The 13,816-nt window shown below is 39.2% G+C and overlaps 1 protein-coding gene across 1 annotated transcript in view; it reads left to right on the plus strand.

Moving 5' to 3' along the window:
- PPARGC1A (peroxisome proliferator-activated receptor gamma, coactivator 1 alpha) overlaps positions 1 to 13,816 on the plus strand; it is a gene marked incomplete at its 5' end in the record, with an annotated part of 59,645 nt that overhangs the window by 40,650 nt on the left and 5,179 nt on the right. The window contains 3 exons of the mRNA XM_010132384.1: positions 4,596 to 5,508; positions 6,072 to 6,176; positions 6,313 to 6,433. Coding sequence (XP_010130686.1) covers positions 4,596 to 5,508; positions 6,072 to 6,176; positions 6,313 to 6,433 — 1,139 coding nt within the window. The remainder of the gene's footprint in view (positions 1 to 4,595; positions 5,509 to 6,071; positions 6,177 to 6,312; positions 6,434 to 13,816) is intronic.

Raw genomic sequence — 13,816 nt, forward strand, 5'->3', positions numbered from 1 at the left:
CTTCCTGATGAATGCTTAAAAGCCAAAAATGAGATGGCATGGCTTCTAAATGTTTGAAATTCATCTTTCTTTGTTCTCTTAATGTCTTTTTAAATCTTTACTCCTGAATACTCAAGGCCATCATGTAAGTAAGTGCATGAAACGGGTTTACATGCTTAAGGCTCAGTCAGTAATTTGAAGGCTGTTTCCACCCTCTTATCTACAAAAGGTGGCTTGGTGAAAAGTCTCTTATTTGCACAGAGATCCCTGTAATTTACCTGAGCATAAGACTACTCATTGGTCTTTCTTGGGTGAAAAATTTTATTTCTCTATAAAGATGACAGAAAAGTCTGTATGAACACAATTGACTTGAATAGTGATTTGGAATTCATGAGCATCCTTGAGGATACTTATAATCTGCTATTTGCCCACCTCTAGATCTGTGTTACCTCTTAGTTGTCAGAACAAATACCTAAAACCTATCATAAAAGAGCTTGTTTGACCTCAGAGTGATTTCTGGTAAAATGGGATGTGAGATGCAGAGAGTTGTCCGAAGGGAATAAAATCTAATACATTATTTGATGTTTTCAGGCATCTGTGTTTATTCTCTGCAGAACCGACAACAGGATTCAACGGAATACTCAACAAGCATGTAGTTTTTTATTATATGATGGCTATTTAATTATATTTTCCTGTTTTCTGCAACCTCATGCCACACAAAAGCTCTTCTGATTCTTTTACTGAATTGAGCTGTTATCTTGTGTTCAGTGTTTAAAGTACCCTTAAATAATGCTTCCCTTGACAATTCATTTTCAAACTTAAAACTTCATTTTCAATGCCTCTCAAAAGCCCAGCATACATGTAGAAAGGTTCCAGGGCTGCATTCCCTGAAAGACACTAATTCTTAGGCGCCTCAAAGCACAACAGAGGTCACCAAACATCTGAATGCTAACAATTACAGCAGAGTTTTAGGAAGGTTGGTGTCTATGTAAAACAGCATTGCAAATCAGTCCTAAAAAGTCAAGTTGTAACATTTTATGCAAAGGTGCTTCCCTAATTTCTGCTTATCAACCTAGCTGAGCCAAATGAGTTACTAATGGGTTTTATAGTGAAGTTTTGGAATGTATCAAAAGTGGTTTCAGTCTTCCAGGGACTTTCTTGAAAGAAGTCACTAGGCCAAGGTGTCAGAGTTGGCACACATGCAAACACCTTTTGTTGCACAGACACAAGGAGGACGGTGCACCTTTGGCAGCAAATGGATTGTACACTGTTTTCAAGCACAAGATAACTGAGTCTGGTGTACAGACAGAGCAAGGCAAAGTGCAAACGTACCATTTACAGAAGCCATTCAATTAAAGAAAAGTCTCTACAAAGAAAATGGTTTTATACCATGTCATGAAAAAATACTTGCCTTTTACTTTAAAGGGAAAAAAGACTGTTTAAGGGGGATGATTGTTGAGTATGTACCACTTCTAACAGATTTGCTGTGCAGAAGTACATAAGTGTGAGTGATGTAGAGGTACTTGTTTATTATAGAGCACATTTCAATGCAGTAATCATAAATATTGCTAAGGTTGTGCTCTGTTGAAATATGACCTACATACTCTTGATTGTTTGTGTTACGTGATTTGTCTGACACCCATTACATTCTGGGTAATGGCAGCCATTTGTTGCTGTGCACAGCAGGCTCTTTTGACAAAAGAAAATAGGCAGCAATAAAAAAGCTATAGTCTGAATTACATTCTGCACAGCGCTGCACTGCTGAGAGTTTGTGCAAGTGTGTTAACAATGCTCTGAACTGCCTCTTGTCAGCCTTCAGCCCGTAATGGCCATCTGTCCTTCCATAAATCTGTCAAAACCTGCTAAGTTCAAGAGAGAGCACAGGCTATACCTTGTACTGTCAACGCTAAAATGTACACGTTGGTGGAGAAGTCAGCACGTATGAAATAACGTGATGGTTATAGAGCGTTGTAACGCTGTTGATGTGGGACCATGGCCTCAGTGAAGATTACCAGGGATTAATAGGAAGGTGAACAAGTGTGCAGCCGACTGGTTTCCTCAAAGTTCACAGTTCGGAGATTGGTCATGGGACACACTGAAGGTGGACTCTGTAGTGGTGACATGAATTGAAAACTTCCCTCCTCCTCCATCCCCTGATGGAGGTTCATTCAAAAGTTAAATGAACATTTTCCAACTTTTTTCTGTTTCTACTTGCCTGTGCACTTCCTGCTTCTGCTGAAAACCAGGAAAAAAGCCAAAATGCCACGAGGAAGCCCTTTCTTAGGCTGTCCCCAGCACAGTTCTGCCAGCAAGAGAAGTGCCAGTGAATTTAGCTCAGTCTGTACTTTTGCAAGAGTTTTTTTGATAGGGTTTCCTTTTCCCCTCATCTAAAGATTGTTGGACTCATTGTCAGGCTTCTGGAAATTGTTGTGCTCTGAGTTTAGCTTGCTCTCTGCTGAGGCTAACTTTAAAGAAGTGGAAATGGAAACAATATTTTATTTTGAATATTGGTTTATCTCTTCTGGAGTTTCTTTGCCTGAAATTCTTAAATATGCCTGTTCGTTGTGAAGTGATTGTCTTTCTGCTTCATTCTTTCTTTAAAACTACATCAGAAAAATCAGTAGCTAACTCTGGAGCTTCTCATGGGCTATATAATTCCATGAGTAAAAGTGACAGTTCTTAATTTTTTATCTAAAAAAATCTTTGTTGAATCTGAGTCTGAAGTTTTAACCCGGAAATTATCACTGCAGAATTTTGAAGAGGACTCTTCTTTTCATATTACTAAAAATGTGTGTTGTAGTCAAAAATACTTGTTAGTGAGGATGTGGATAAGGTGTAAAAAAAACAATCTGCTGACTCAAAGTGAGTTTTTGGGAGGGAAGAAAAAATTGAGGACTCAAAATAGTTTAGCAGTGATGACTTTGCACAGAACTTTTTCACTATTAAATTTAAATTTGAGGTAACCATAGTTTTAGGTGTTGTTATCTTTGCCTCAGTTTCCCTGACTTTTGTGGCTTACACAAAGTCTTTACATAGTCACAGTTAGCTCCTAACCATGTTTTTCCAAACATTCACACAAAATCAAGCTTCTCTCTCACATCAAGTATTTATGTCTTGGTACTCTTGTCTTCTTTTTTTTTCTGAGACAAATTCATTGCAGCTAATGCAGTGGGCCTCCCAGTCTCCATTTATGCTCCTTAGGGAGCACTGTGCATTGATGGACACTTTTCCTTCTTTACAGCAAAACACCGTAAAACACATTCCATTTGCATTGATCTGCTGAGCTCTGTTGCATGGTTAAAAATACAAAACAAAACTCTATAGCCATGTTTGAAATACACAATTCTTGTGTCTGCCCTCTCTTTTTATTCTTGCTAAGGAAATAACGGAAAGCTTGGTCTAGAAGAATTAATCTTGGGCAGCATCAGCCCCTGGAGCACTTAAGGATGGTCTGGATGATCTAGGAGAACTCCCTAATCTCGGTCTAGTTTGTTAATTTTAAGCATATAAAGTTTTAAATTACATTAGAATCAATTGGATGGAAGCAAATTTTTTGAACATAACATATTAATTACTTTCCCGAAGAGGAATTATTTCCTGAACAATTTGCTGTTACTCTGCCCTGGTGTCATGGACTATCTGTTTGTAAAGCCTGAAGAAATTCTGAGAGTTCTACGGGAAAATATTGAGAGTATGTTCTACCTTAAAAAAAATAATGGGAAACAGGTGCTTTGGTTCCCAGACTTTACTGGAATGGGTTGTAGTTCCTCTGGCAATTTTGTCTCACCATAGTGATATAATCTACTACAGTTATGTGAACAATCCTGGTAGTTAGTGGTGTCTTTAGTCTATGAATACTTCCCTGTTTTATTTTGACTCCAAGCTTTATGACTCTCACTAATACTTAGTTCTAAATGCAGTGGTTCATTACAGTTGCAGTTGTCCTGTTGTTGACTTGGGTTCCAGTTGCAGAACCACATTTCAGGCAAAATGTATTAGTTATGTTTACAAGAATGTTTTATACATACATTAGCAATGGTTTACTAAGTTAATGAACTGTGGAGACAGGGTGGTTGCAGTTCAGTTGTAGAGTTGACGACCTTTCTTACATTTAAGTTCTTCATCCTGCTGAGGTTCCTTTGGTAGCACTCATTTATTTTTCTCGGGCTTGCTTTTATTCAGGTTTTTGTCTGCTAATTTCTTTAGGGTTTTTTTACAGTTCCAGTCTTTTGACTTTTGATTTTTATACCAAAAAAATCTTTTTTATTTTTAATAAAAAGGTCTTTTTTTGCTCTCTTCATCTTTTGTATCAAAATCTACAGAGAGGGAGGCAGATACCATGAAGGAAGGGGAGGGGCAGAAATGCTGAAGATTAATGGCAATGCATTAGTACTGTTGCTATTGTTGTTACCAGACCTTTGGTGTCTCACACCCTAAATACTCTTATTCCCAGTATTAGCAGTGTTAAATTACAGTGGCATACAATGGGTCTTGTTAAATTAAGATGGCATACAATGGGTCTTTCTTTGTATCTTTTTAAAGAACCTTATGAGCCGCCTTTATAAATGTTGTGTGTGTGCTTAAAAATACTCTGTTCCTCCTTTTTTCCCCCTTAGGCCTAACTCCACCTACAACCCCTCCTCATAAAGCCAACCAGGATAATCCTTTTAGGACTTCACCTAAGCCGAAGTCATCATGCAAGACTGTTGTACCACCTTCAAAAAAGCCCCACTGTAGTGAGTCTTCCAGTTCTCAAGGAAATAACCCAATCAAGAAGGGTCCAGAACAGTCTGAGCTGTACGCACAGCTTAGCAAGACTACAGTACTGTCCAGTGTACATGAGGAGAGAAAGACAAAACGGCCCAGTTTGCGGCTGTTTGGTGACCATGACTACTGTCAATCTGTGAATTCAAAATCGGAAATACACATTAAAATATCCCAGGAACTTCAGGACTCCAGACAGATAGAATTTAAGGATTCTTCACCTGGGTGGCCGTGTCAGATTTGTTCGTCTTTAGAACAAGACCAGTATTTCAAGAAAGAGACTTTACAGACAAGTAAGCAGGGGTACCATGGTAATAACAGAAAACAGCTCCAAGACCAGGAAATTCGGGCTGAACTGAATAAGCATTTTGGTCACCCCAGCCAAGCTGTTTTTGATGAAGAAGCAGATAAGACCAGAGAACTAAGGGACAGTGATTACAGTAATGAACAATTCTCCAAACTACCTATGTTTATAAATTCAGGACTAGCAATGGATGGTCTCTTTGATGACAGTGAAGATGAAAGTGATAAACTATGCTACCCTTGGGATGGGACACAAGCCTATTCATTATTTGATGTATCGCCTTCTTGCTCTTCTTTTAACTCTCCATGCAGAGATTCAGTGTCTCCACCCAAATCCTTATTTTCTCAAAGATCCCAAAGGACATGCTCTAGATCAAGGTCCTTTCCTCAATGCAGGTCTTGTTCCCGTTCTCCATATTCCCGATCGAGATCAAGGTCGCCCTGTAGTAGATCCTCCTCAAGGTACGGTACAGCAAATTAATGCATCATCATCATAGTTAATAAGAAGGGAAACAGCAAAAACAAAGCAATTTGAAGGAAAGAAAGAAAAGAACAAGAAATAACTTAATACAGTGCAACTCATTCTGTTGCTCGTGAACTGATTAAGTCTGAAGGTGATGGGGTTGCTACAGAAACACTTGTTGCCATTATCCTTTAAATTTCCCAAGTTTACGCTTTCTGAGTGGAACCAGTCAGATCAGTGACAGAGCAGTTGGTGAGAGATGTACACAACTATCCTTTCCCATTATCTGTGAGCTGCCCGGTGCCAATCTAGCTGCAGTTTCTATCCGATGAAGGTGACAGTGGCTAACTCTCTGCTCCATGTTAGCCTCAGTAAGGAACATTGCAAAAAGACAGTGGGGAGGAAAAATCACTTGAGCCCCGTTAGTTGACTAGGAGATCGCAAACTGTCCCTGGAAAATCTCGCTGGTAGCTTAGAAGAAATTGTAAGTTCGGGGAGAGGTAGAAAATGGTGTCAGTAGATTCAAACTGGATGACAGAGGTGAATGTTTCTCTTCCTGCAGATCTTGTTGCTATTATGAGTCCAGCCACTCCAGACACCGAGCATACAGAAGTTCTCCCTTACGTGCAAGATCGCGATCCAGATCACCGTACAGTCGCAGACCCAGGTAGTGCATTTTGCCTACATTTGGTTTGCTTTGCAGCTGGTTCTCAAGAGATAATGAAGCATTCCAGAAATTGTATTACTGATTTTACTTTCACAAATGCAGGTACTTGATTTAATGACTAAGTTATGTTTCCTAGATATGACAGCTATGAGGAATATCAGCATGAAAGGCTGAAGAGGGAAGAATACCGCAAAGAGTATGAAAAACGGGAATCTGAAAGGGCCAAACAAAGGGAGAGACAGAGGCAGAAAGCAATTGTAAGCACTGTGAAGATTAACTTTCATTTTGAAATAGATTTCTGTTTCTTTTCATAGGTTTCTGAAGCTAGGACTCGGACTTTATTTTCTTTCTTTTTTATAAACAAAATACCAAAATACAAAAATCTGCTTATATATTTTTCTTAGCATTTGGAGTTTTAGGCAAAGATGTGTTTTTATAATAATTTGTGTTTTGATGTTACATACTGATTTTTTTCAGCTATAAATTTTAAGTCTTTTAAGTTTTTCTCAGTAACAGATACAAAAGGCTTACTAAAAAAAGATTTCTCCCAGACAACAGACAATTAAAAAGTGAACCAGTCTATTTCTTACACAGTTCACTTATCAGTGAACCTGCATTTTATAGTGTATATTGCCTGCCAGAGTGCTAGTAATCAAAGTCTATTTTCTATATTTCTGGTTTTTTACATGAGCAATATAAGGAGTCAGCCTACATACTAGTCACTGGACTTTCATAGTAGCTGTAATTGTCTATACAGGGGGTACAGATAACAGAATGCAAATCTGGAATCCGAAGGCTGAGTTTAATTTTTTTTTTCCTGCCTATGCCTCAGTTATTTTTGAAGTTATTTTTAGCAAAATAAATGAAGATATGCTGCATTTAAAAATGTCACTTAACACTGGCCCTTTCATAATGAACATGTATTATTTAATTATTTTGTTCATCACTGTTCTGTGTGAAACAATTGAAATACCTGAGGCAAAGAAAATACCAGTGTGGGGATGGATCAGCAATGCTCTTGGCTCTTGTAGCAGTAGTTCTGAAGAGCAGCTATTAAATGGTGTCTTTTGCCCCTTTCTAATTCCCCACTGGCAATTGCATGATGATTTTGATAAATTAAATAGGGAGCGGCTGTAAATCTGGACTCCTTCTGTAGTTGCTAAGCTAATTTGGTGTCTCACCTTAACGTTTTCTCCTTGGTTTTCTGTGTCCTGCTCATTGCATTCAGTTGTACCTTCACTGCTGTTCTGGCTGTGCTCTGACTCTTGCATGAAGTGGTGCAGACTGGGACACTTCATTTCCAGATCTCCCTTAGTCCTTAGTCCAGGGCTCACCAAATTGAATAGGTGTTTTTTCCAGTGACTGTACTGGACTTTGTAGTAAAAGGCGATTTGTCGCACAGCTGGCAGCATTTTGCCTAATACTTACACCTACAGAACTGGGAGTGTGTAGAGATTGACAGAAACTGGTGTAGTCTACAGCAGCAAGACATTCTGAGAGGGAATAGACACCTTTACTTTCTGATTTTCATCTCTGTTTATTCTGTTACTCTTAGTGAGCGTCATCAAATCATTTCACTTCTGTCTGCTTCAGGTGCCCTATCTCGAAAGTGTGGATGAGAGGTGTATTTTGTAAAGCATGAGATTTAGAGCTGTAACACACTCTGCTGATCAGAAACTCAGTGAAGGCAGTGGAATGATTTTGCTTGTGTTCAGACAGGGCTATATTTAATTTAATTGTTGCAGTTAGTTTTAAAGTGTCTGGCTTCCATCTGCTTAGAGATGAACACTACCTTCCAGCAATCATAACTTACACTGGCTGTTATCTCTTAGATCTAACACAAATTAGAGATTCAAGTAGACCTCTGTCATGGGTGTATCTTGCTTCTTCTCAGTTACTGTACTTTACCAGTATAAATAAACATTAATCCTGCTGAGGAGAAAATTTTATTTAGTTTAAAAAAAACCCCAAATATTTAGCAAGTTGCTAATCAAGAGAAAAGGAAAAAGGAAAGAAAAGAAACTTTAAAAGCTCCAGATGTGCTGCATTGTAACTTTCTGTTTAAAAATTTTAGATGTCTCAAAACCAAGGTTGAATTTATTTTGTTTCTAAAGTGAACATTGTCATGATAATCAACTTCATTAGTGAAATTATTTATTAATAAACATAAATCAGAAGTAAAAAATAGATATCAATAAACAGAACATGGCAAAAACTTAAAACCAGTGACCTCTTAAGATCTGCAGGAGATACAGATGAACCCTATTAATTTCTTTATCCAAAGTCCATCAGGACTTTTACTTCAAAAATCTATATTGAATCATGCCTGTTTATTCCCTGAGCAAGTAAGTAGGGGTTAGGGGACAACAGAGAAAGGGAAGCACTGATCCTATGAAGTCAGTGATAAAATTTGTTTTATTTCTAACATTTTCTGCTCCTCTTCTTATTCTTTTTGGCTTACGGATTTCTTCTGTGTTACTCTTCTTTCTTGAGGGTCTCAACTCGTACATTGTTCAGCCACAAGAATATCTTCTCTCTTTCTTTGAACTTTCTACAGTCCCATAAATTTAGATTTCTTTACTCTCTGCATTGGGAATTTTTTTATTTTCTTTCTAGCCGTTGTTGCCTTGCCAGAACTGATTCATGGCCACATGCCTCCAGATACTCTCAAAAGAGTGGCCCAAAGACTGGGCAATACTAATGCCTCGGGTAGGTGGCAGGTGGCTTTTCTTCATGAGAGGCACCATGCTATGATCTCAGGAGCTAGTTGTAGAAAGGATACACAGCGGAAAGGGAACAGGAGTTACGACTGAGCTAAAAGCCATCCAGTAATACCAAAAGGTATTATTGGTTCAATATCTAGAGCTAGTCTCCGTGTGACAACAAGGGTGGGAAAGCTAGCAAAAAGAAACAAGAAAAAATTTCAAGTATTCTGTCAAAATGGTATATGGAGCAATGCCCTCGGATTGTGCAGGCAGCTTGCATTTTGGCAGACAATGAAGGCATATTGGCAAAAAGCTGGAGAGACTTGCTTTAGGAGTTTGTGCTCAAGTTATGAGGCAAAGGCACATTTAAATGGCTGCCCCTTCAGTCTTGCACGTACCGCCTTCACTGCAGTAGCTTCAGATCAGCTAAAAGCCCAGGCTGGCATTTCCCTGTATGGATTCCTGAATTCCTGTGTAGAGTTACAGCTATACACAGGTGGTTTTACATCAAAAGGTTCTGTGATACTCTTCTCCTCTTCCTTTTCTTCTTTTCTCCTCTCCAGTTAATTCAGTGCCTTTTTTGTGGACTGAGGTCTTAATTTTGAGGAGTCACACATGAAGAATATGAGCCAAGTCCACAAGATGTTTTCTAGTTAGAGTAAGAAATTTTTTTTTTTTGCCATTCATTCATTTGTACTTTTGGTTGTGATGCCTTTGCTAACTGAGCAGATGTTAGCATAGTTCAGTTTGATCTTGACTTCATTTGTTTCACTGGGTCCCCATTTTGTTTTAGAATGGGTCCTCATTGATCGTAAGTATGCCCTGCCACCAACACTTACTTAACTTCATAATGCTAACCAGATCGTACTGGAGACACATTGATCATAAGACTTGAGGAGCAACTGCCAGACAGAATGGTCTACTTAGGGCTTTGTAGAAGCTGGGATCCCGCCCCCAACCAGGGCAGATCACAGGGTTTGTCAAGAAGACTGAGGACCCATTTTTTTCTTGTGCTATGCTCCAGAAAATTTCTGAGTTATGTGGGCTTTTACTCCAGCAGCTCATCAGACCATGTAGCCAAGGCATGGCATCGGAAGTAGTTAGCACATTTCAGTTCTGGAGTCACCAGTTCGTGGTTCCCCATTGACATAGTGCACCAGGGCTGGGAGGTTAAACTGTTTTGATGAGCAGCCCGGTGTTCTGGATCTCTGCTGCTCTGGCCATGATACTGACTTAAAGTCACATCCTTCCTGCACCTCATTTACTGCATGTGCTGGCTGCTGCCAGGAGGTATAACAAAATCAGCTTTTATACCCAAGTAGAAAATTAATATTAACATTACTACTTTTCATTTCTAAGTGCTGACAGCCTCCATGAGACAAGTATCAAGAGTTCCTGTCCCAGAGAGCTTACAAATGTAAGAAGATAAATGTGCTGTGAGGCCACTGCAGTGGAAAGAAGCACATAGTTTCAAGGAAAATAAATTGCTCTGCAACAGGAAAGCAGGAGAAGGGTGGTTTCGTAAATGAGTGCTTGGCTTTTCTAAAGTCTAAAACCAGAATCACCTTATAATGGAGTGCATTTCCACTGATGAATGATCCAAAGTACATTGTACATTTAGTTTGGATTTTTTTGTTGTTGCTCATCTTGATGGCCTTGATCCCAGGCACTCTAACTTTGCTGTATGAGTTGCTGAAAATATATCAAACAGATTACCTAAACTTACCTGAGGTTTACTGGTCCATCGTTATTTTTCTAGCAGTCACCATGGAGTGTGCCTGAACTGTTTCAGTCCTCAGTTAGCCACACAGCTGCACTCGACAATTCGGTGCAATGTTCTTTCTTTGTTTCCATTTTTTGTGATTCTTTCTTCTGCCATTCATACTTGCCCACAGGTCATACTTACTGTTCTTTACTGTCAAATCTAAAGAAAATTTTTCTTAATGTTACTACATCAGAATCTTAAGCTTTAATGGCTTTTCCATTCATAGCATTTCTATTTTTTAAACTCAGTCCAATGATTCCCATTTCACTTTCAAAATGGTATTTGGCCTCCCACACTAAGGATAAAAGACTTCACGGCTTTCTGCTGGAAGAGAAGTCACTTGATGTGGAAGGCAGCACAGGCACAGTGCTTGCACTAAGCCAGCCACCAATGCTGGAGGAAGCAGCAGAGCCTTTGACAAGCCTATGGCAGACCCCAGCTTTAAAATGCCCCTGGATTTCTTCTCTCAGCTTCACGTAAAGCATTACCTGGCACTTGGAGAACGAGGTATGCACCGCAAATGTGCAGACAAAAAGCGGTGGGGGAAACAAGGACAGCAGAACTACATGATGCTGTGTCTGGAGTGGCTGCCTCCAGTTCCCGCAGACCTCGCTAAGCAGCACCATGGGCAGGTAAAGCACACAACTATTGGGTGAAGAAGCCTAGTACGAAAAAACATGCAAAAACTAATACATTTAAGGGTCTGGACTTTAGTTCCTCGTGAAATAACAGATTCAGAATGAGGAACAGAGAACAAAACAAAGGTTTGGAGAAAGCCCTTACAAGACAGAAAGATCCTTAGCATCACTGAACATTTTGCAGGATTAGTGGTCCATTTATTGATGTGTAAGGTATATCCTGGACCTCTTTTCTCAAGTTTTGGCATTTTAATGCTTTAGTATTTTCATTTGAGACTTGAAATACTGCTTCTCAGTCTAAGATTTTTCTGCCACATCTGCTTATTCAAATGTTATTACTGCAAGGAGGAAAGAGCAAGATTATGAACAAGGAGCTTTAGATAAACCAAAAGAAGACAGATTATGTTGGGCCTGAGGGAGTTGGCTAGATTCTTCTTTCTTCCTATTTTTTACCAGGCAAAGCAATGAACTACACTTAAACTTATGATGCAAACACGGTAATCTGCACTTTTTGGGGGAGGGAAATATGAACAGGATCTTCTGGAATTTCCTGCAGGTTCCCTCTGTCCATGTTAAATTGAAAACAAAAGCTTTTCTCTTTCATTCTCTAGGTTTACAAGTTGTATATTGTGTCCTCTAATAAGTGCAGTAAAAAGTGTACTTAATATGCACATATGGACTTATGCATGTAACTTATTATAAAATAAAGGTCTTTAACATTTAGAGGTATGCTGTAATTTTGTTAGGCTTGTATAGCTGTATTATTAATGGGAATAAAAGGTAGGAGTCTCTGTGAATACAAATACATTCTTCATAGTTGCTTTAAATAAACAGAAGTTAACCAAGACAAAGACAACACTGTATGAATCCTGTGTTCTCCACTACCTTACACCCTCATGGCACTCTGCTTAAAAAAAATTGCTTGTACACATCTCCTCGTGTGTGCGCACTGGAGGACATATGGTGTGTTTCAGCTTTAAATTTGAATTTCCTTAATTTTTCAGGTTTAACGTATTCCCTTAATGATAATTTAAACAGGCTTTTTTTTAATTGTTCGGTTTTGTTTTATTACAGTTGTCTTAAAGGGATATTAGAGATATAAAGGTTATTAGGGATAGAAGAAGGAAAAATTGCACAGGCATGCAAAAAGACTTACAGAAGAGCGTGAAATAGTTATTTCCATCACACTGTAATATAGCAATCTCCATGTCAGTGAGTGAAACATTATGTTTTTTCAGTTGAGATGTATTGTCTCGGCTGAAGTATATTAGACAGTCTGCTATGTTATGTTCTGCTCCATCTGGTCAGTCATTTAGGTTCAATAGCAAGTATCAATGGAATTGTTTCTTATCAAGTGTTTCAGTGCGGTTAAATCCTTGATTTGGTAAAACAGTCTGAAAAAGTAATTACTGTGCATATGCAGATTTTCCTGGTTTTTAAGTTTATTGCACCCAACCATACTGAAATAAGCAGAATTAGGATGGGGAAATGGAAGAAATGCAGATTTCTGTTGCTTGCACTCTACAGTCCCTAGTTCACAGGAGCCCTACCCAAACTCCTCTGTCAAGAGGGTCAGGGCTCTGGGCTGGGACAGAGTAGAGATGGAGATAAAAAGCAGCAGCTGTCTGTAAAGTACACCCTTTCCTTAAATTTATGGCCACCCATGAGCACACTTGTCCTTCTTTTAGCCATGCTAGCTTCTCCAAACTGCACTGCTATGGCAGAGAACAAGGACAGCTTTTGGATCATGTGCTTTTGGAAGGCCTGGTGTTTAAAAATGAAAGTGTCTGACCCAGCAGGGTTATGGAGGACTACCAAGGCACTCACCTTAGTTCCTTATGTAATAAAAGAGGCAGTAGTTTCAAGCATGTAAATTACTTACCTGATCCCATTGATAAAGGAGAGCATATACATACTTTGGTAGAGCAACCAGGGACCCTGCTGGGCTGACCGGAGTGGTTCCAGTGATCACTTCTTGTGCCATACCTCAGTGGGTAGGGATTTTGGGTAGGAGTGTTTGATTCTTGGATCTCTGTTTCTGGAGCTTTAAACTCACTGTCATTTCTCAGGAGAGTTAGATTAACTGGATCTGAGCCCCTGAGATTTGAGAGGCCAAGAAAAGAGTCAGTGAAAATAGTTGACTGAGTGTGCTCGTGAGAAGGAGTTTCTCTTGGAAGACAGATATGTTGGTTTCAGCTTCCTGCTGCAGGAATTGTTTATTTATTTGGCGTAAACAGTTCCTGGGAGCAAAGGACTCTCCTGGGAACAGGGAGCCAAGATTTTGGGCTCCAGAACTAAGAGTTCTGATGGTCCTTTAATCTCAGATGAGTTCTCAAACAAGTAAAGAAGAGTCATCAGGATCATTTCAGTTTCTATATGTGTTTTGGTCTGATCTCAGTCCTGTTGTCCATAGTCCAAGAATGACTAGATGCCTCTTTCCATATCATGGAAAAGATATATTTTGTGCTATATCTGAATTGGAATACCATAAGCTACCTGTCTCTCCAGGCTAGGATGTTTCTGAGCAGGAAT

Source organism: Buceros rhinoceros, unplaced genomic scaffold (genome assembly GCF_000710305.1).
Source record: "Buceros rhinoceros silvestris isolate BGI_N320 unplaced genomic scaffold, ASM71030v1 scaffold8513, whole genome shotgun sequence".
Classification (NCBI taxonomy): domain Eukaryota; kingdom Metazoa; phylum Chordata; class Aves; order Bucerotiformes; family Bucerotidae; genus Buceros; species Buceros rhinoceros.